This window comes from Phacochoerus africanus, chromosome 4 (assembly GCF_016906955.1).
Source record: "Phacochoerus africanus isolate WHEZ1 chromosome 4, ROS_Pafr_v1, whole genome shotgun sequence".
In the NCBI taxonomy this organism is placed as follows: domain Eukaryota; kingdom Metazoa; phylum Chordata; class Mammalia; order Artiodactyla; family Suidae; genus Phacochoerus; species Phacochoerus africanus.
Window position 1 is genome coordinate 113850087 of NC_062547.1, and position 22665 is coordinate 113872751.

The window sequence follows — 22665 nt, forward strand, 5'->3', positions numbered from 1 at the left end:
TTAAGTAAATCTAAGTTTTAAAAAATGAATAAAACTTTAAAAAGGCTATTTTAGTTGATTTCCTCATTTTGAGTCCACTGAGAATGGCACCTGGCTTTTTTATTTGATAATCTCTAAATCTTAGAAATTAAAAAAAAATCAGAATCACGTATGGATGATGTATAGAAGTTCTGTGAAAAATACTTTGCAGTTCTGATTTATCTCTCAGTTCAACATAGGGAAGAAATGCATTTTGGATCTAGGACATACTAAAAGACCAAAGGAGAGGTCAGGCTGTGTTTGTTGATCATCAGTTTTTATTGAAATGACCTGTAAGTGGGAGGTTTTCTCTTTCTTTTGGACCTACTTATTAATACATGGCATGGATGCTTTTCACACATGGACCTTAGTACAATAGGACCTTTAGAAGGTAATGGCATGCTGAGTTATTAATCTAATTTGCATTAGGTTAAAGCTGAAGAAATTGGAGTGACAATAATATTCTCATCAGATACTGACATATTATGTGAGGTGGGATATGCTACACAGTTCATTTGTATTCTGCAGATTACTTCGTAAAAATAAAATGAAAACACAATAATTTTATTTATCCTGGTTTTGCTTAGTTTTATTAAGTAAACAAAGCTAAGTTTCATGTTTAAAGAAACTTAAACTTAGAGATTGAGAGAAGTTATATCCTTTTGCTGATTTTCCTTTATATTTATAGGTGGGTTTCTTAACAGTATCAGTTTTGTACTTGATTACCAGAAAGATGATATAAATAGATGCAGAAGGTAAAATTGTCATCTTTCTATAACTTCTAATTTTTTAAAAAATATTTAAATTTAAATTTTTAAAAAACAACCATATAAATTTATGCATTTTCTTGTTATATGTGAGATAGTGTTATTTGCATTAGTGATACTGTAGATAAAACACAAGGAAATCTTCACCTCCTCAAGCTTACATATTAGAACAGAAGATAGCTACTTAGTAAAATAAATAAATGAAACATACAATATGTTAGATGGTGACAGTTATGATGGAGAAAACATGGTAAGTAGCTGGCATGTTGAAAGGGTGATCAGGTTAGGTGTCATGAGAAAGACATTTAAATGAAGGGTGAAAGAAATAAGGGAGTGAAGCGTGTTATTTTCTGGGGCAATGACTACTCCAGGTAGAGGGAAAAGCCAAACCAAAGTCATAGAGATGGGATCCTGTCTGGCATACTTGAAGAGCAGTATAGGCACTCTGTGGCTGAAACTGAGAGACTGATGCAGAAAAGGTGTGGAGGTATGAGATCAGAGAGAAAGAATGGTGAAGGGTGGTAGAATTGTGTGAGATCGTGCTAGTTTTTTTTTTTTTTTTTTAATTTGGCTTTTACACCAAGATGGGAATCCATTGGAGGATTTAAGCAAAGGAATGACATAAACTTACATTTTAACAGGGTAATTCTAGTAGCTTTGTAGAGAATAGTCTGAGGGATGAGAGAAGGGCATAAGGGATCACTTCCAGGCTACTATAGTAATCCATGCAAGAGCTCATGCTGGCTTGGACCTGGGTGGCAGCAACAGAGGTGATGAGAAGTGGTCAAATACTGGATATATGTACATTTGGTTCTTATAACTATATTTTGTAAAACAACTGTGAATACTGAGTTAGCATTAGCTGTTATTGAATCATTGCCCTGGGTAGACAGAATAAGGGGTTAGACCCCTGTAAGCAGGGTCATAACTCTTTGAATAATTGATCAATACATTAATTTGTTTTATTTGTGTTTCTCTTTAAAGACACTTTAAAAAATGTAAGTTGTTGACTTATTCACATTGAACTCAACAGCTAGCAATGCTCTAACTCATGGGCTAACCAAAGCTATCTAACATACCTGCTCTGTAAGGCACATCACAGTCTTCTTTAACATAAGAATACTAGGCACTACTTTAACACTCTGCTTGGGGCTCATTTTAAACAGCAACATCACCAACAAAATGTGCAAAATGTAGAACTAAATAGACTGTGAGAAGGATAGTATATAATGGGAGAGCTGAAACAAGAGGTAGAGCATAGCCTTTCAAGCTCAGTTGAGAATGTATCAGGTAACTCCTTTGCTGCTCTGTGCATGTACATGTCCACAATTGACTTGAAAAGCATTGTGTATATCAGTTTGGGGATTAAAAATAAATTTTAGGCATTGGGCTTAAATTTATGAAATATGGAATCCATGGATACTGAGAATCCGTTGTATACTGAAAGTAGGGCCTAAAGAAATTTCTGACGAATTGGATGAGATGCAAGCAAGGCAGAGCCTCCTTGTCTGCCCACTTGCATCTCTCACAAGTGTCCTGTCTTAATAAGTCTATTTTTTGCCTATCACTTTGTCTCTCGTTAAATTCCTTCTGCACTGAGGCACAAAGAACCTGAACTTCAGTAAGTCCAGACACGGGTGATTTTCCTTCATGAATTGGGAGATACAGAACACAGAGGGGCAGAAGCCCACAGAAGGGCTCATATCAGATACATCTGCCCTCATGTGCCATTTATACCTGTAGCATTAAATATGAACATGGCTATGACTTCTTGGTTTGGCATTATTGATCTTTCACCAGATTCACTTGATGGATGAAACTGGAATTAAACAGGCAGCAGAACCTGTAAAAGCTTTGATAGAGCAAGAGGTGAAGAATGGCTTTCCTTCTAACAGAATTATTTTGGGAGGATTTTCTCAGGGAGGAGCCTTTTCCTTGCACACGGCTCTCACCACACAGCAGAAGCTGCCTGGCATCACTGCTCTCAGTTTCTGGTTCCTGCTGCAAGCCTCATTTTCACAGGGTCCTATCAGTGGTGTGAATAGAGACATTCCCATCCTTCAGTGCCATGGAGTGTTGGATCCTTTAGTTCCCCTAATGTTTGGCTCTCTTACTGTTGAAAGGCTAAAAGCATTGGTCAGTCCAGCCAATGTGACCTTCAAAACTTACTCCTGTTAACAGGAAATGATGGATGTCAAACAATTCATTGATAAACTCCTACCTCCTGTTGATTGACGTCACAGAAGCCTTGCGTAGTTCACACGAGCATCGTTGCAGTAGAGTATAAACCTTTTCCTGTTTCCCATCTCGAAACCTCTAATATTTTTGTAGTGTAAAAATGTTTTGCAAGTACACACCAGTGACAGAGAAAAAAATGTGTGAAAGAAAGCAGTCAAGAATGAATCCAAGAGTTTGGGCCTGAGCAATGGGAAGGATGGCATTGTTGTTACTGAGATGGAAAAAAAAAGTAGGAGGAGCAGATTTGGAGCAGATCAGGAGTTTGGTTTTGAGACTGTTATTAGACATTTAAATGGAGAAGTCACGTTTGTACTTGGATCTCTAATTGTTGAGTTTCAGGGAGAGATCTGGAGTTAAACTATAAATCCAATAGTTGGTATTTAAAGCTGTGATATTTGATGACATTAAAAGGGTGTTAATTAACAGACTGAGCCCAACATTAAGAAGTCATGGAAATGAGGGGGAAATTGTAAAGAATTAGATGAAAGGAAAACCAAAAGAATTTATTATTCTGGAAGCCAGATGGGGTGAAGGGGTTTCAAGGAAGAACAAGTGATCATGTGATTTACAGTTGAGTACTGCTAAGACAAAAGAGGAGGATGAAAGTTTGGACTTAGCAAAATATATGTTATTGGTGACTTTGACAAGTACAGTTTCACTGCATCAGTGGTGTCTCATTGTCTGACTGACTTCACTTAGCATGATAATTTCTAGGCCCATCCATGTTGCTAAAAATGCTGGAATTTCCTTCCTTTTAATAGCTGAGTAATATTCCATTGTGTCTTTGTACTGCATCTTCTTGATCCACTCCTCTGTTGATGGACATTTAGGTTGTTTCCATGTCTTGGCTACTGCAAATAGTGCTACAACGAACAATGGAGTACATGTGTCTTTTCGAGTCATGGTTTTCTCTGTTTAGATGCCCAGGAGTGGGATTGCTGTATCAAATGGTAGTTCTATATTTAGTTTTCTGAGGAATCTCCATACTGTTTTCCACAGTGGTTGCACCAATTTACAATCCCACCCACAGCGTAATAGGGTTCCTTTTTCTCCACACCCTCTTCAGCACTTATTGTTTGTAGACTTTTGGATGATGGCCATTCTGGCTGATGTAAGGTGGTACCTCAGAGTGATTTTGATTTGCATTTCTCTAATAATGAGTGACGCTGAACATCTTTTCATGTGTTTTTTGGCCATCTATATGTCTTCTTTGGAGAAGTGTCTGTTTAGATCTTCTGCCCATTTTTTGATGGGGTTGTTTGTTTTTTAGTATTGAGTGGTAGGAGGTGTTTATAAATTTTGGAGATTAATCCCTTGTCAGTCAATTCATTTGCAAAGATTTTCTCCCATTCTGTGAGTTGTCTTTTCATTTTGTTTAGGGTTTCCTTTGCTGTGCAGAAACTTCTAAGTTTGATTAGGTCCCATTTGTTTATTTTGTGTTTACTGTCATTAGTCTAAGAGGTGGCTCTGAGAAGATGTTGTTGTTGTTTATGTCAGAGAGTGTTTGGCCTATGTTTTCCTCTAGGAGTTTGATAGTGTCTGGTCTTATATCTAGGTCTTTGATCCATTTGGAGTATATTTTTGTGTATGGTGTTAGGGAGTGTTCTAATTTCATTCTTTTCCACGTGGCTATCCAGTTTTCCCAGCACCACTTACTGAACAGGCTGTCTTTTCTTCATTGTATATTCTTGCCTCCTTTGTCATAGATGAGTTGACTGTAGGTGTATGGGTGTAACTCTGGGCTTTCCATTCTGTTCCACTGATCTATATTTCTGTCTTTGTGCTGGTACCATATGGTTTTGATGATTGTTGCTTTGTAGTATAGTCTGAAGTCCAGGTGCCTGTTTCCTCCAGCTCCATTTTTCTTTTTCAGGATGTCTTTGGCTATTCTGCTGTTATTCACAATCTACTTAGTAGTTCAATCCTACAGTAAAAGGAGATAATTTCAGAATTGCTAATTTATGCCTCTGATAAAAGGCATACTAACTTAAAAGTAGGCAACTAAAGACATACTCCAGTTGCCTACTAACTAGAGTCCAATATTTGTATAGAGCTCTTTTTGTCTGTCTTCCATTGTAGTCAGATCTTTTTTCCCTTTTCAAAATTTTTTTATTATAGTTGATTTGCAATGTTCTGTCAATTTCTACTAAATAGAGTGACCCAGTTATTTATAATTTATATATATGTATACCCACATGTTCTTTTTCTCATGTTATCTTCTATCATGTTCTGTCATAAGTAATTGGATTTAGGTCTCTGTGCTCTACAGCAGGACCTCATTGCTTAACCTCTCCAAAGGCAATAATTTGCATCTACTAACCCCAAACTCCAAGTCCATCCTAATCCCTCCCCCTCTCCTGACAACCACAAGTCTGTTCTCCATGTCCATGAGTTTGTTTCTTTTGTGTATATAGATTCATTTGTGCCATATAATAGATTCCAATATAAGTGATATCATATGGTATTTCTACTTCTCTTTCTGACTTAATTCACTCAATATGAGAATCTCTAGTTTCTTTCTTTTGCTGCAAATGGCATTATTTTGTTATTTTTTATGTCTGAGTAATATTGCATTGTGTGATGTACATCTTCTTGATCAGTTCATCTGTTGATGGACCTTTAGGTTGTTTCCATGTCTTGAATGTTGTGAATAGTGTTGCAGTGAACATAGGGGTGTATGTGACTTTTTGAGTGAACGTTTTGTCTGGACATATGCCCAGGAGTGGGATTGAGGGGCCATATTGTAGCTTTTATTTAGTTTTCTGAGGTACCTCCATACTGTTTTCCACAGTGTTGTAGCAGTTTATATTCCCAACAACAGTGTAGGAGATTCTCTCTTCTCCACACCCTCTGTAGCATTTGTTATTTGTAGACTTATTAATGATGGCCATTCTGACTGGTGTGAAGTGGTACCTCATTGTAGTTTTGATTTGCATTTCTCTAATGCTTAGTGGTGTTAAGCATTTTTTTATGTGCCTGTTGACCATCTGTATGTCTTCTTTGGAGATATGTCTATTTAGGTCTGCTGCCCATTTTTCGATTGGTTTGCTTGTATTTTTGCTCTTGAGTTGTATGAGTTGTTTATTTACTTTGGAGATTAAGCCCTTGTCTGTTGCATCATTTGCAAGTATTTTCTCCCATTCCTTAGGGTTTTTTTTTTTTTTTTTTTTAATGATTCCTTTGCTATGCAAAAGCATGTGAATTGATTAGGTGTATTTTTATTTTTATTTCCATTGCTTTGGGAGAGTGACCTAAGAAAACACTGGTATGGTTGATATCAGAGAATGTTTTGCCTATGTTCTCTTCTAGGAGTTTTGTAGTGTCTTGTCTTACATTTAGGTTATTAAGCCATTTTGAGTTTATTTTTGTGCATGGTGTGAGTGTGTGTTCTAGTCCATTGATTTACTTGGAGGTGTTCAATTTTCCCAGCACCAGTTGCTGAAGAGACTGTCTTTTCCCCATTTTATATTCTTGCCTCCTTTGTTGAAGACTAATTGACCATAGGTGTCTGGGTTTTTTCTGGGTTCTCTATTCTGTTTCATTGGTTCATATGTCTGTTTTTATATCAGTACCACACTGTCTTGATTACTGTAGCTTTGTAGTATTGTCTTAAGTCTGGGAGAGTTATGTTCCTGATTGGTTTTTGTTCCTTGTTTGCTTTGACAATTCTGGGTCTTTTATGTTTCCATATAAATTTTTGGATTGTTCTAGTTCTCCAAAAAGTGTCATGGGTAATTTGATAGGGATCACATTAAATCTGTAGATTATTTTGGGTATTATGATCATTTTAATGATATAATTCTTCCAATCCAGGACCATTGGACATCCTTCCCTTTCTTTGAATCCTCTTTAATTTTCTTAATTGAAATTTTGTAGTTCTTAGCATATATGTCTTTCACCTCCTTGGTCAGTTTTATTGCTAGGTATCTAATTTTTTGGATGCTATTTTAAAAGGTACTGAATTTTTATATTCCTTTTCTAATATTTCAGAGTTAGTATGCATAAATGCAACCGATTTCTGAATGTTAAGCTTGTATCCTGCTACTTTGCTGAATTTGTTGATCAGTTCAGATAATTTTTGTGTGGTGTTCTTAAGGTTTTCTATGTATAGTATCATGTCATCTGCATAGAGTGACAATTTTACCTCTTCTCTTCCAATTTGGATACCTGTTATTTCTTTTGTTCATCTGATTGCTATGGCAAGGACTTCTATTACTATGTTGAATAAAAGGGGTGTTCGTGGGCATCCTTGTGTTTTACCAGATTTTAGTCGGAAGGCTTTCAGGTTTTCTCCATTGAGTATTATGTTGGCTGTGGGTTTATCATAAATGGCTTTTAATATGTTGAGGTGTGTTCTCTCTATATCTACTTTGGTAAGAGTTTTGTTTTTTGTTTTTTTGTTTTTTTTTTTTTAATCATGAGTGGTTGTTGAATTTTGTTAAATGCCTTTTCTGCATCTATTGAAATGATCTTGTGGTTTTTCACTTTTCTTTTGCCAATGTGGTGTGCGATGTTGATTGATTTGTGTATGTTGACCCATCCTTGTGAACTTGAGATAAATCTCACTTGGTCATGGTGTATGATCTTTTTTATATGTTGTTGGATTCATTTGGCTAAAATTTTTTTGAGAATTTTTTAGTCTATATTCATCAAAGATATTGGCCTATAATTTTCTTTTTATGTAGTATCTTTGTCTGGCTTTGGTATTAGGGTGATAGTGGCTTCATAGAATTTCTTTGGGAGTGTTCCTTTTTTATCCTTTCGGAGAAGTTTAAGAAGGATGGTTATAATTATTCTTTGTATGTATGATAGAATTTGCCTATGAAGCTGTCTGGTCCTGGACTTTTGTTTGTAGGGAATGTTTTTATAACATAATTTCATTTCTGGTGATTGGTAGTTCATTTGCTGTGTTAGTTCTTGATTCAGTTTTGGCAGGCTGTAAGTCTCTAGAAAGTTGCCCATCTCTTCTAGGTTGATGTATTTGTTGGCATAGAATTGTTCATAGTATTCTCTTATGGGTTTTTGTTGTTATGGTTGTTGCTGTTTCTGTATTTCTGCTCTATCCATTGAGATTTCTCTTTTTTCATTTCCCATTTTGTTTGAGTTATTTCTCTCCTCTTGGTGAGTGTGGCCAGAGGTTTGTCATTTTTTTTTTTTTTTTTTACCTTTTCAAAAAACCAGCTCTTTGTTTTATTGAATTTTATTCTTTATTTTTTAATTTCTATTTTATTGATTTCCTCTCTCATTTTTGTGATTTCCTTCCTTCTGCTTTCTTCTTGTTTGGTTCTTCTTTTTCTAATTCTTTTAGGTGGTGCATTAGGTTGTTAATTTGAGATTTTTCTTCTCTTTTGAGGAAGACCTGTATTGCCGTGAACTTCTCTCTAAACACTTCTCTTTGCTGTTCCTTGTGTTTATCATCACTTTTACAAATAGTCCCCCCCCCCTTTATATCTGTATACTGGCTTATTTAAGTAATGACTTTCCAATTGTGATTTCCTCCATCTGTATCTTCTTACTTCTTTCCTCTTTAGAGGAGACCTTTCGGTATTTATTTTAGAATAGGTTTAGTAATGCTGTGTTCTTTTTTTGTTTGTTTGTTTGTTTGTTGGAGAAATTATTTCTCCTTCTATTATTTTTTTAAATTTAGGTTTTTTTTTAATTTTAATTTTAATTTTTTATTTTTATTTTTTTGTCCTTTTGTCTTTTCCAGGGCTGCACCCGCAACATATGGAAGTTCCCAGGATAGGGGTCCAATCAGAGCTGTAGCTGCTGGCTTATGCCACAGCCACAGCCACAGCCACAGCAACACAGGATCTGAGCCGCGTCTGAGACCTACAGCACAACTCATTATAACGCAGGATCCTTAACCCATTGAGCGAGGCCAGGGATCGAACCCACAACCTCGTGGCTCCTAGTTGGATTCGTTAACCACTGAGCCACTATGGAAACTCCTTTCCTTCTATTTTAAATCATATTTTAAATGATAATCTTCCTGGGTAGAGTATTGGAGGCTGCAGATTTTTCCCTTTTAGAACTTTGAATATACTTGCCACTCTCTTCTGGCCTGTAGTGTTTCTGTGGAGAAATCAGCTGATAGCCTTATGGGGGTTCCCTTATAGTTAACTCTTTGTTTTTCTCTTGCTGCCTTTAGAATCCTCTCCTTATCCTTTGCCATTTTTATTATAATATGTCTTGGTGGAGTTCTGTTTGGGTTCAGCTTGTTTTGGGGCCCTCTGTGCTTCCTGCATCTTGATACCTGTTTCCTTTAGATTTGGAAAGGTTTCACTGTAATTTCTTCAAGTATATGTCCTCTTTCTTTCTGTATGCCTGTCTTTTTAGGGCTGAACACATGGCATGTGGAAGTTCCCAGGCTAGGGGTTGAATCGGAGTTGCAGCTGCCAGCCTATGCTACAGCCACAGCAATGCGGGATCCAAGCTGCATCTACGACCTATATCACAGCTGATGATAACACCAGATTCTTAACCCACTGAGAGAGTCCAGGGATTGAACCTGTGTCTTCATGAATCCTAGTCACGTTTGTTACTGCTGAGCAGTGACGGGAACTCTCTCTTCAAATATATTTTCAATTGCCTTTTCTTTCTCTTCACCTTCTCTAATCCCTATTATATAAAGATCTGCCCGTTTTATATTATTCCATAGATCTCTTATATTGCGTTCATGTTTTTTCATTTTGTGTTCTGTCTGCTGTCTTGATTGGGTGATTTCCATTATTCTGTCTTCCAAGTCACTTATTCATTCTGCATTATTCATTCTGCTCTTCCATGCCTTTTCAGCTTGCATCTCTGTAAAAGAATTTTCTAATTTTTATTGGCTCCTCCTTATAATTTCTCATTTCTTTCTAAAATAATCTGCATTTATCTTTATATCCACTCTTTAAGTCTTTCAGTATTTTCATTGTCTCCTTTTTGGACTTTATGTCTATTAGACTGCAGAGGTCTGTTTCATTTTTTGCTCCTTCTGGAGACTTCTATAATTTTAACTGGGATTAGTTTCTAAGCTTCTTTTTGCTCATACTTTTCTTATTCTATGAGTTTAGGGAAAATGACTAACTGCTGTAGTCTTCCAGGGCTATTTCTATGTGAAAATGCCCCTGGGTATTTTCTGAGGACTATTTTTTTTTTTTTTTTTTTGACTTCAGGGCTGCTCTTGGTTTGGATGCTTGCTGTCTCTTTCCTCAATGTTTTCAGGCTTTTATCCCCTGTATTGGGGGTGTGCTGGTGTATGGCCTCTGGGTCCTTCCATGGGGATGGAGGCAATGGGCAGGGCTTGCAGCCAATGCTCATTGCTGGGCCTCAGCAGTGGTGAGGACTCGCAGGGAGGTGGTACAGGATGCTTGTGGTTGCAGAGCCCTGGGAAGTGGCAGTGACCCTCAGGGAGGTGTAGGCAGCACCCCAGAGCTTTTGGCAGCAGCAGCAGAGTGAAGGTTGCCAAGCTGTCCTCTACGGCTACCCCTGTGGTGACTGGGGCACAGGTGGTTCCTATTTGTGGACCATCAGTGATGGCAGGCCACACCCACTTCTAGAATCTAAGATGCCTGTGGTGTTTTGCCCCTGCCACCTGTTGTCTGCTTGAAGAGGCTTGCTGCCACCCAAGAACCTGTGCCTCTGAAGCCTGAGTCTCAGTGCACAGCCCCCACCCCTGGCATCTCAGGCTGTGGTGTTCTGGGCGGTGGTACAGATGGTCTGTGTGGCTCTCTCTCTGCTTTGCCCTCCTTATTTGGGCTCCTATGCTTCTCTCTTAGCTTTTAGGTTCCCTCTCCGTCCTGTTGATCTCCTTGCCAGTTTGTTGGCATCCCACAGTGTGGTTTCCTTTCCTCTTTCATAGGTTCCTCTCAGGAATGCTGGTCCCCTCCTAATTACTTTTTTTTAAAAAAATATTCTCTCTTTCTTACTCTCTTTTTTATCCCTTTGATTCTACCCAGATATGTGGAGAGTTTCTTGCCCTTTTTGGAGGTTTAAGGTCTGCTGCCAGCATTTGGTAGATGTTCTGTGCTAGTAGTTCTACATGTTGATGGTTTTTCTTTGATATGTTTGTGGGAGAAGGCGCGCACCACATCTTACTCCTCTACCATCTTGATCCTGCTCCTGTGGTCAGATATTGTTTCCAAAGTTAGATTGTTTCTTCCCACCCCTTTCAATGTGTTTACATTAGTCCCTGTTTTTCCTCTCTTGACCCTTGTTGATTATATTTATTTGTTTTGTTAATGTTAAACATTAATGGTTACAAAAGTCCGAAATGTACAAAACTATATATTTAAGAGAACACTATCTTCCTTAATTATTTTTCTTTCACACTCAAATATTATGATATTCTTTTTCATTTTGATTTTCTACTGAACATTGTATCCTAAAAAATTACAACATTTCAGTTCGTGCATGTCTGTTATTCTTTTTGACTGCTGCATAACACTTACTTATAAGTTATTCAAGTACTTTCCTGTGTGTGGACAAATAGCTTAATTCTTGCTTTTAAAAATATTTTCACTGCTATAAATGATGTTGAGTGTAAGGTTTTTTTTTATTGTTTTTGAAGGAATGTCTTCAGCATAAATTTCTAGAAGGGTGTATGCAGGGTTAAAATGTAAATGTATTGTGTAATTTTGTTACATATTGCCACATTTCTTTATATAAAAATTGTAACAGTTTATATTCCCACAAAATATGTATAAGAGTATCAGTTTCTACACATACTTGGCAAAGCAGTGTTTGCCAATTTGGTAGGTAATTTTAATTTAATTTTTTTTTTTATCATGAGTGAGTGAATTAAATTGACCATCTTTTTATACATTTAAAGGCCATTTAGAAGTGTTTGTTTTTTGTGTGTGCGAACTGTTTTTTACCCATTTAAAAAAAGCTGTTGTCTGATCATTTTTTCCTTAAAATCTTAAGAATTTAAGAGACATATTACATGACTAGCCCTTTATCTGTTTTATGTGGTGCATGCACTTACTCTGAATTTGTGGGTTGTTTTTTTTCTCCCCTAGAAATGATGATACTCTAGCTACTGATACTGCTGTGAGAAATAAACTGCTCTTTGTCTCTGTCCCAGGAGCCTTGTGTCCTCAGCCCCCATCCATAAAATTGAAGACAGCCTTTTTCGTTTGCCACATCTTTCATGTACTCGACAAAGATTTATGTGCCATCTTATTTATTTGAACATTTTTTTCTGCGAGATTTTTTTCTGTTTTCCTTCTCCAAAATTCCTTCATTTTAACCATTTCTCTCTCTGAAGTATTACATTTCTAAGACTGCCTCCCTTATCTTTCACATGCATTTTTAAGGACCTTTTTGTAGTCAGTTCTGTGATTATGCTTTTTCAGTATTTTCACATCTGGAATAGACCTTATTATAAGGTTTAGGATGAGTGTTTGGCATACTGTTAGCTCTTCTCTATCTCTAAGTGCATTTTTCTTTTTCCTCCCCTTCCCCACCCCCCAAATAGCCTTTGGTGTCCATGAAGGCTTACAGTAGGAGAGTAGGAGATCATTTGCAAAGATTTGGTGTTTATTTTTCTACTTATGGAAAATTTAAAATGTGGACATCATCTGCCTGTTATACTGAGGGTGCAAGTTTTATTTTTCTTTTTGTTCTTTGTTATAATTGTAGATGATATGTGGGAGATGTTAGAATTATGCTTCAGCCCCTATCCCAGCTACTCAGAATCTCCTCCCCCCACCATTCACAGCTTTGTTATCATAGAAAATAGATTTGACAGTAGTATATCATTGAATTTATAGGTTGTTTAAAGATTATGGGTCTAGCAATCACTATATGCTAGGAAATGATACTGCATAGATCTAGAGAGCTTGCTCTTTAAAGGTTTTTTATGTTGAATTTTAAATTATCACCTTTTTCGTTCCCTGAACAGTTTAAAACCCATAATTCATGTTCAGTAAATATTTTCTGATTGATACATCAGATTTTCTTTTTCTGGGAAATATATTAGAACTAGCACAGTATGGATGAACCTCTTGTAGTTTTTAATGCTTTATAGCATAAAATCAAAAAAGATTTTTTTCAGCTCTCCAAATTCTGTGTCTTCTTTAGTCTTTCTTGTTTACTGTTCATTTTGACAGTTTTCTGCCATTTGATTTCCATCACAACCCAGTGAATTGAGAAGGGCAGACAGTTTTATTCTCAGAATTAAAAATTAGAAGCTAAAATTTAGATTAAATGACTTTCTCAGTTTGTACAGCTAATCAAAGGATAAGCTGAGATGAAAACTGACTTTTTAATTTTTTTTTAAAAGATCAGTGAGTGAAATAGGTAGGTCATTCATTTTCCTCACATACCATACTTGAACTTTAACTTCCATGTGAAAAAACACATGTAGCTATTGGCTCAGATATCTCATATGTTAAGGTGGATTCTCGTTCATTTTCTTCTTTTTTTCCCTTTTTTTAGGGTTGCACTTGAGGCATATGGAAGTTCCCAGGCCTAGGGGTTGAATTGGAGCTGCAGCTGCCAGCCTACACCAGAGCCATAGCAACACAGGATCTGAGCTGTGTCTGCAACCTACACCACAGCTCACCATAAGCAGGAGCCTTGACCCACTGAGCAAGGCCAGGGATTGAACCCGCATCCTCATGGATGCTAGTTGGGTTTGTTACCACTGAGCCATGATGGGAACTCCTGTTCATTTTCTTCTTGCTGAGAGTAGTAAGTAAATGCTGTGTAAATGAGGAGGAATATTTTGAAAGAAAGGAAAAATGTAAGATGGTAGAGTGCTTATTTATTCAAAGCAAAACTGAGACTACTTGCAAGCACTTTACTTGTGGAAAATAATCACTTCTCATTTATTATCCAGAGGCTTTTCACCATAATATTTAACAAATGGCAAATGCTTCAGAAGTTTATAATAAAAAATACTTGACTTTCTAGACTAGCTTAATGACTTGTCTAGCCTGTCTCTTGTAAATGTCAAACTTAGGTAATTGAGTTTTGCTGGCTTCATAATATTGTTGATGGCATGTCATGTTGTATACACATTCTGTTATTACAAACGTTAAACAGATTTGTCAACAAGTGGTGGCAAAATAATTATAATTCAATCTCATTTTCATTATGTAGAGGGGGAAAAATTGGATGTTTTTATGTGTCAACTGACATGTAGAACAACTTCATGCCCTCTTCAGGGTGTGTCATCATTTTTTTTTTTTTTAAAGCACATGGCAACAGAGGTATGATTCTGTGTCTGTCATTAGAATTTATTCACTCAGTGTACTTCACATTAATTTTAAGCTCAAATGTAGTTATTTAAAAGTTAAGAAAGTATAATAGTGATCTGAAATACTCTGAACCAAAAGCTATGTGATAGAAATCGTGGTGGGTAGTATTTTGCAATATATTTTGTAAGTCAGTGGAATTTTTCAGAAGTTATTTGTAACTTTGGTTTGCACACAGCATCGACATTTCTTGAATTTACTTATACACTATCTTTGGAACTTTAAATATTTATTTTAAAACAAATTAAGAAAAGATACAATAGAATCTTATTTCAAATCATGGCAAGTGATCAGGTTTTTGAAACTCTTCGTTCATAGTTACAAGGGAGGGAGAGTGGTGTGCGTGCAGAAGTACCCATCATAACCAAAGGCACAGGTGTCTAAGAGCTTTAGATGGTACAGACCAACCACAAGTCCCTGCTAAGACACGCTCCCAGTTTCAGTTTTAGACCCAAAGCTGTTTTTAAACAGTTTACTAATGTTATATTATTGTTATATTAATATAATGGATTCTGCCTCAGATGTTTTCAGAAGCATTAATTGTTTTCTAAATTGCGTTAACCCCCACTGGTAAGCTGTTGATAAATAGATTTTGGCTACGAGAACCTTCTTCATTTTGTTTGTTATATGCTATGTCTGATAAAGAAAAAAAAAAAGTATGTGGGAACTTCTTAATTTTTCTCATGTTACTTTGGATTATAAAATCTTAGTGAGCTGAGTGCTGTGTATTTAGTGAGTCATTTTTGCAACGGCTAGAGAGACAGATGGGTAGTGTGCAGTTAAGAAAATCTGCAGATAGGAGGACAGATGGGTGGTTTAAATGGTTTAAATGTCTCTATGAAAATGAAAAAAAAATGATTGTCTAGAGAGCTTAACTTCTGAAGTTATACAAAAAACCCTAATTAATTAGGAATAATGGAGTTCATATAAAAAGCAGTATTTTAAAAGCAGTGACATAAAATATGGAATTCATTGAATTAATGGTTATATTTTTTAAACTTATAATAAAAAGCAAATTAGAACACAGTATTCAAATACCGTTGCCTTATTTTCTTATTATGAACATGTGGCCCCTAGAAGATTTCTTTATAACTTGGAATTAATTTATCTGCATAATCGTACCTGAACTTTTGAACAGTTTGTTGTCAGAAATTGTTGAATTTCAAGTAACAGCAACTTAAACCAGCTCAGAAATGATGAGTTGGAAAAAAACAAAACAAAACAAAATAAAACTAACCCAAAGAAAAGAGCCTTAGAAAAGGCTGCTCTGGCAACTTGTGCAGCAAATGTTCATGGACTTTCACTGTAGCAGGTGTTAAGGCATTAATGTGACTTTGCTCCCAGCAAAAAAGATTGGTTCCTCTTTGGTTAGGTATGAAATTAGGATTATGGGTGTCAGTTTCATATGGGAGTCTACCCCTGACTTGTATGGGTAGGGAGAAAAGGCGGTTGTCATTTTAGAGGAAGACTGAAGGGCTGGCCATAGATGTGTCAATTTTACAGACTCTTGGAGACTTTTTTAGAAATATATTTCTGCAAGAAGAATGCTAAGTAGCAATGTTTATGGGTAAATAAATGTGGAATTCTATGCAAAAATTGTTTAAGTAACTGAACCTGCAGGAGGATGTGTTCTGAGAATGTTAAGAAATCATTTGTGATTACTCTTAATAGAAGTGGTTTGCTAATTGCTAACTTAAAAAAATTATCCCTCATGCCATGCAGAGTACAGTACAGTGACTCTAGGGATTTATATTGGGGCCAAAATTTACTGGCTTCTGAATGAGCATTTTTAAAAATTCAAAATTCATATGCTAAAATTAAAAAAAAATCTATCAGGGTACCTTTCATAATAAGGGGAAGAATTATTTAATGAATTTCTTATTTCAGTTACACATTTAAATATTTGTATGATTATTTACTAATTCATGGCATAAAATATATTATCCTGTGAGCTGTGGTCACAAAGTGAGGAAACCCACTTCTTTAATGGCTAATGTTATCTTTTTTAATCCCTTCAGATCAGATCTAAATTAATATATTTGCTCCCATCTTCCCACTCTAGTATTAGAAACTTTTTCCAGTTAGCTGTGAAAAGAGTTAGGGGAAAAAAAAATTCTCTAGGGATTATTTTCTCACCAGCAAGTTATTTATGTTATAAAGTGAAATAGGTTATCCAGGGCAACATTTTGTGAGTAATTTGGACAGTTATTAATATCCCCATGTGCAGGAAGCAGCTAATGGTCTATTCCTAGAGAATTATGATCTGTAAAATATTATATGCAGCTTCCTGGGTGAAGTCAGTGATGATTATGGAACCTGGAAACACTAGAATTTGTTGGTCACAGACATACCAATGTGCTGGAAAGTTTGTTTCCTTTTTCACCAGCTAGTTCCTTTGCTTCAGAATTAGAAGAGTGAAAAGAAAGACAAGAAAATCATTCTGACTTTATTGCTCTGCCTGAGCATGGTCTGAGGTCTCCTCTTTCTGCAAAAACCCTACCCTTTTCTTTGCATTTGGCCCTGGGCTGAGCACATTTCTCTAGTAGGGAATACTTTTCTGACTTCTGTCTATGTGGAATATCCAGATGGGTGCTGAGCCTAAACAGAGTGGCAGCAGAGGAGAGCCTCTGGCCCAGAAGTCTCAACAGAGGTTCTATTTTTTGGGAGAGGATTCATTGGGAGAACTCTCCTTGGATAGAGGGCGAACAGTAATAAATATTTTGAAAAGTGTATTCCCTATATATAAATAATTGACAGGAAATATTTGTATAGTTTTTCACACATGAAGTCTAAATTTCTCTGCTTGATTTCCAAGTCATTCATAACCTAAAACTGTCCTTCCTATACAGATGTTATGTCCTTCATTTCCTCAAAACTTGCTGTTTTTGAGCTGATTTCTTTGCTTGCCCATGTAACATTGCTTATTCTCTCCATCTTTTCACTCAGTATTCCAAATCACCAGACCATGCCCTCAATGTCAAAAACTCTCTTTTGCCAAGTACTGAATTCCCAGTGTCTAGCACAGTTCCTGGTGAAAAGTTAATATTTATTGAATGAAAGGAAGAAAGAAATGGAGAAAGAGAGGGTGAGAGGAAGGAACTATCTATCCTATCTCTCTTATACTTCCCAGACTTATCTTTTAAGGTCTGTTTCTTCTGCAGAGTATCCTCTGGTGTCCCAGGTCTTTTTTCTTTTTTTTTCCTACTGTGTCCATATATATGGAATTTCCCAGGTCAGGGATGGGATCAAACCCATACCGTAGCAGTGACCTGAGCCACACAGTGACAACACTGGATCCTTAACCCACTGTGCCACCAGGGAACTCTGTGCCTGATATCTCAAGCATAAACCTCAAAATTTAACATTATTTAAACTTTTTTGTTTTCTTTGATATATATAACTTCATGTGCACTGTTGTTCCAGTTTGGTGTAAGCTCCTTGAAAATGAGAAGGGTCATATATCTGTAAATTTTTCCAAAAACTTATATATTAACCTTTATTTACCAAACATTTACTGCAGTTCATGCTTCCTTTTGAGCATCCTTTGCACAAAATATTGGTGAATAAAAGTACTATCACATAAACATGGTGTATGTTCAATAAACTTCTGATTACTCATAATACATATAAAATGGTAGTAACTCAACTTGCTTATGGTGAAGATAGAACTCTTTTATTATCTCTTTACTAACTTTATTCAATGTTTTCTTCAGGGAAAGAAACTGAAAAAGCCAAAGAACGTTATGACAAAGCCACAATGAAACTTCACATGTTGCACAATCAGTATGTATTGGCATTGAAAGGGGCGCAGCTTCATCAAAATCAGTATTATGACACTACACTTCCTCTACTCTTGGATTCCTTACAGAAGATGCAAGAAGAAATGATTAAAGCACTGTAAGATACATTTCCTACTGGATATAAAATCCTTTCATCAAATGATTTTAACGTTATTTTCTCTCCTATTTAAACTTTTGTGTAAAAGTTGTCTTTCTTTTGTAAGCTGCATCATTGAAACAGCTCACTGGGTAGTTCAAACCTGTTTTATCTTGGTCCTTCTTGATTTTCTCTTCTGGTGTCCCTTCAGTTTTTTGTTTTTTGGTTTTTTTTTTGTCTTTTTGCCATTTCTTGGGCCGCTCCTGCGGCATATGGAGGTTCCCAGGCTAGGGGTCGAATCGGAGTTGTAGCTGCCAGCCTACGCCAGAGCCACAACAACGCAGGATCCGAGCCGTGTCTGCGACCCACACCACAGCTCACGGCAACGCCGATCGTCAACCCACTGAACAAGAGCAGGGATCGAACCCGCAACTTCATGGCTCCTAGTTGGATTCGTTAACCACTGTGCCACGATGGGAACTCCTGTCCCTTCAGTTTATGCTCATTTCCTAAACCTGCTAGCTAGAGCCAAGAATTGCTCTTCATTTTTGTTTGTTTTTATTTTGCTCCAGTTACCTGGAAATTTAAGTGAAAAAAAAAAATCATTAGTTGACAAGTGTTAAGAAGTAGATATCTGCCTCCAGAGGATTGGGTGTTTAAATCTTGAGCAACTGAGAAGCCTAAAGGAAATAATTTTTAAATTTATTTGCCAGCTTCTTATTGAATGGGATTAAAATCACCAAATGGTTATTGAAGTTTTTCTATATGCAAAGCACACTGGTGCTTGGGGATGTAGAGAGAGATTTAGGCCACAGTTTTTGCCTTCTAGGAGCTAACAACAAACTTTGGTCAGTAATTCAACTGCACATGTTTACCACACACATTAATTCAAAACAACGGTAAAGATAAGCCACTCTTTGGTAGGTTTCATTTCCTTTATTAGCTGGTTGAGATGATCCTCCATTTCTCAATAGAAAAATAAAGTGTTTTTAGTCAACTTAAATATGTAAACTTTTAAGGGTGTTGATAAAATAGTGAAATGTCTACTTAATATATTTAATTTGTAAACTTGGTTATACGTGCTTTAAATTACATATTGTTGATCTATAAATATTTCCGACTCTCATTTTATGAATCAGTATGTTTTCAAACTCTGTATGAATCGTCAAAAATAGTATCTTCATCATTATGAGGACATTCTTTTGAGACATACAGTAGTTCTACACAGTGTATTATCTTTACTTTGTAATGCATTATTGTAGATCTAGCATTTAAAAAATCCAGGCATGGTAATATCACTAAAATTGAATCCTATGTCACAAGTACTCATTCATAGAACATTAGGGGTGGAGTTCCCTGGCGGCTCAGGGGGTTAAGTATCTGGCATTGCCACTGCTGTGGTTTACATCACTGCTCTAGTGCAGGTTTGATTATCCCTGGCTTAGGAACTTCTGCATGCTGTGGGTGCAGCCAAAAAATAACGAACAAAAAACAAAAAAAAGAGAAGGAGAGAAACAAAACAAAACAAAAACCATTAGGAGAATTCTTCCTTTTTTCTCCCATTTACCTTAAAGATGAATATTAATTATCTCCACATCATAACCACTTAAACTGTATTGCTTTGTAAGAATTATCTTTGACGTAAATCAACTATACTTCACTACTTTCAATTATGAGGTCATAACCTTGAGCAAATTTACTAAATCTGTACTGTATTTCTCTGACTCCCTCTTTTCTTTAAATTATGTCTTTCAGATGATCTCTGTAATCATTTCAAACTAACATTGCCTAAAGTAGTTTCAATTTAATTTTTTTTTACTCAAATAGTATTTTGCTATGCAAAATAAAGTAATTGAGAGAATACTTCATAATATGAGAGATTTTGTAAGCATTAGTTTCTGTGAGAGATGATTTTGGCAAAGACAAAGAAACAATGCCTTATATTTATTTGAGTATATGCAGGATAAGCTTGTCTGCACACACTTGTTAAGCCTACTAATGAGCAATGGTGTATTTTTATAGCATAGCATTCTTAAGTTAAGGATTGGGTCTTTGCAATGGAATAGTTTTTTGTTTTGCATTTATTAGATAAGGCTAATAACTTTAAGGATCATTTTTTGCTACTTGCTAGAGGTCAGGAGAAAAGATTGATGTGTCATCGAAGGGATGAATAAGGAAAGTGTAATAAGGAAGAAGCAGTGGTCCAGGAGCAAGGAAGTAGGGCATGTGAGGGAGTGACAGACATTGAAAGAAACGTTAAAAAGAGGAGTTCACCCACAGTTCCATGTTCCGGAATCAACATTTCTATGGTAATGTTTGGAAATAGAAAATGATCAGCACCAGCTTACAATTTGGGTATGCTAGATAAATGTTGGAAAATGTGATAGCTTATTCTAGATCACTTGTGTTTATTATATTAGTATCAAATATAAATTATTAACCTGTACATTTGTATAATCCCTTTACTTCACTCTCCTGTGAAGCAAGGTGGTGTGTGAAAGCACCATCTGTAAAATTTGGCATTATGATTCCTAATTTTTTTGGGGGGAGGCCTGGGTTTCCCTGATAAGCTTTAAATGTAAAATTTTATTTCTATTTTCAGAAAAGGTATATTTGATGAATACAGCCAGATAACCAGTCTTGTTACAGAGGAAATAGTGAATGTCCATAAAGAGATTCAAATGTCAGTTGAACAGATTGATCCTAGCACAGAATACAATAATTTCATAGATGTTCACAGGTATGTATATTTTCATTCTTCTTTCAGTATTTATGACAGCATGATTTTTTTCTACCATATATTTAACTCAATTAAAATAAATATTGAAGAGCTTGTTAGGACATAGGCTATTTCTTACTAATATGTTTGCTTTAATTATTTTAGAATTGAGTTCTTTTTCAGTGATAACCATTTAATTTATATAATCATCTTTAAGGGTTTTTCAGTTGTTACTACATCACTTCTTAAATCCATATTTAATCCATGAAATTATTTTCTTTTTAACAATTATATGATGATAATAAACCTAGGGCTTTCTGTTTGTATTAAATGGTTTTTTTGTTTGTTTGTTTTTTTGTTTTTTCACTTTTTTTAGGCCTGCACCCGTGGTGTACGGAGGTTCCCAGGCTAGGGGCCTGATTGGAGCTACAGATGCCTGCCTGCGCCACAGCCACAGCAATGTGGGATCCAAGCCACGTCTGTGACCTACACCACCGCTCACGGCAACGCTGGATCCTTAACCCACTAAGTGAGGCCAGGGATCAAACCCGCAACCTCATGGTTTCTAGTCAGATTCGTTTCCACTGCACCACAATGGGAACTCCTGTATTAAACTTTATAGTGATAATACATCAATTTCTTTTCCATGCATGCATCATTTTATTTAATATCTGTATTCTAAAAATGAGGAAACTGAGGCTGAAATTACTTGACCAAATCTTTGAGGCCTAGGGTTTAGTTTGATTTGTTCTATGTGTTTTTTACTCTACTTTGTTAATGTAATTTTAAATAAGAACAAATATTCTGCCTTTGGTGTGTACTAACACATATGATAGTGTATTCATATTGATCAAAATTATTTGGCATGCTTTCCTAGAACAACAGCTGCTAAGGAGCAAGAAATTGAGTTTGATACTTCCTTACTAGAAGAAAATGAAAATCTACAAGCAAATGAGATTATGTGGAATAATTTAACAGCAGAAAGTTTGCAAGTAATGTAAGTACTTAGAAAACAGGAAGTTTAAATATTAGTGTTATTATTTACAGTTAAACTTTATCATATTTAAAATTCCAATTTTTATTTTCTTAGAAATTTTGAAGAGTAAATTAAAAATAAACCAGTTTTTGTTTGGTCAGAGTGATATGTTTTGTGAAATATGTTAACTTTATCCATTCTCATCACTTATTTTGGTAATTCTGAAAATCACAATTCTGTGTGGTACTGCATTTATTTGTCAAATTATTACTGATATCTTGTATTGGAAAATGTTTTTTTTTTCCAAATTTTATATAAAATTTTTAAGTCCCATTTTGTCTTCTAAATGGCAGAACCATTTTGGAAATGAAGTCAGTGAGTGTTAGAGATAGAGACTTAATAGATGTTGGAAGCTTTTAGCATAAAAATTTGACTTTTGAGTTCTTTTCTCTTTAATCAGAAATATCTTCTGTTATAGGCTAACTATATCAATTTCTTTTTCACTTTGTTTTTATTATTGCATAAAATTTTAAGGATTTTGGGAAATCTTAATGTGTTTTTTTTGTCTTTTTTCAAACATTAAAGGCTATTAGTAGTACTTTTTTTAATGTAATAAACATAACAGGCATTTTCTGCTTATTCTAACATATTCTAAGGCATATATTCTACTTGTAAAGCCTATTTAGAGATATTTATCTTCTGATTTTGTTCAGGAGCAACACAAATAATTTGTTTTCATTAATAAGTGTTGTATCTACCTATCCCTGTGTGAGAACTACAGCTAGAATATTTATGTACTGATTTTCTCTTCATTAGTGGACATGT

General features: G+C 35.7%; 2 protein-coding genes across 4 annotated transcripts in view; both read left to right on the top strand.

Annotated features, from left to right (window-relative positions):
- FER (FER tyrosine kinase) overlaps window positions 1–22665 on the top strand; it is a 432134-nt gene that overhangs the window by 87085 nt on the left and 322384 nt on the right. For all 3 annotated transcript variants that reach the window (XR_007134557.1, XM_047778393.1, XM_047778394.1), the window contains 3 exons: window positions 17983–18166; window positions 20748–20885; window positions 21742–21861. Coding sequence is in view for 2 of the 3 variants with exons in the window: in XM_047778393.1 (XP_047634349.1) it covers window positions 17983–18166; window positions 20748–20885; window positions 21742–21861 (442 nt within the window). In the remaining variant the exon portion in view is untranslated. The remainder of the gene's footprint in view (window positions 1–17982; window positions 18167–20747; window positions 20886–21741; window positions 21862–22665) is intronic.
- LOC125126213 (acyl-protein thioesterase 1-like) lies at window positions 2595–2963 on the top strand. The gene has a single exon (XM_047778396.1). The coding sequence runs from the start codon at window positions 2595–2597 to the stop codon at window positions 2961–2963; it is 369 nt and encodes a 122-aa protein (XP_047634352.1).

Bases quoted from the DNA above. Each gene is read 5' to 3' on its own strand.
- LOC125126213 (XM_047778396.1), top strand. From the start codon at position 2,595: ATGGATGAAACTGGAATTAAACAGGCAGCAGAACCTGTAAAAGCTTTG.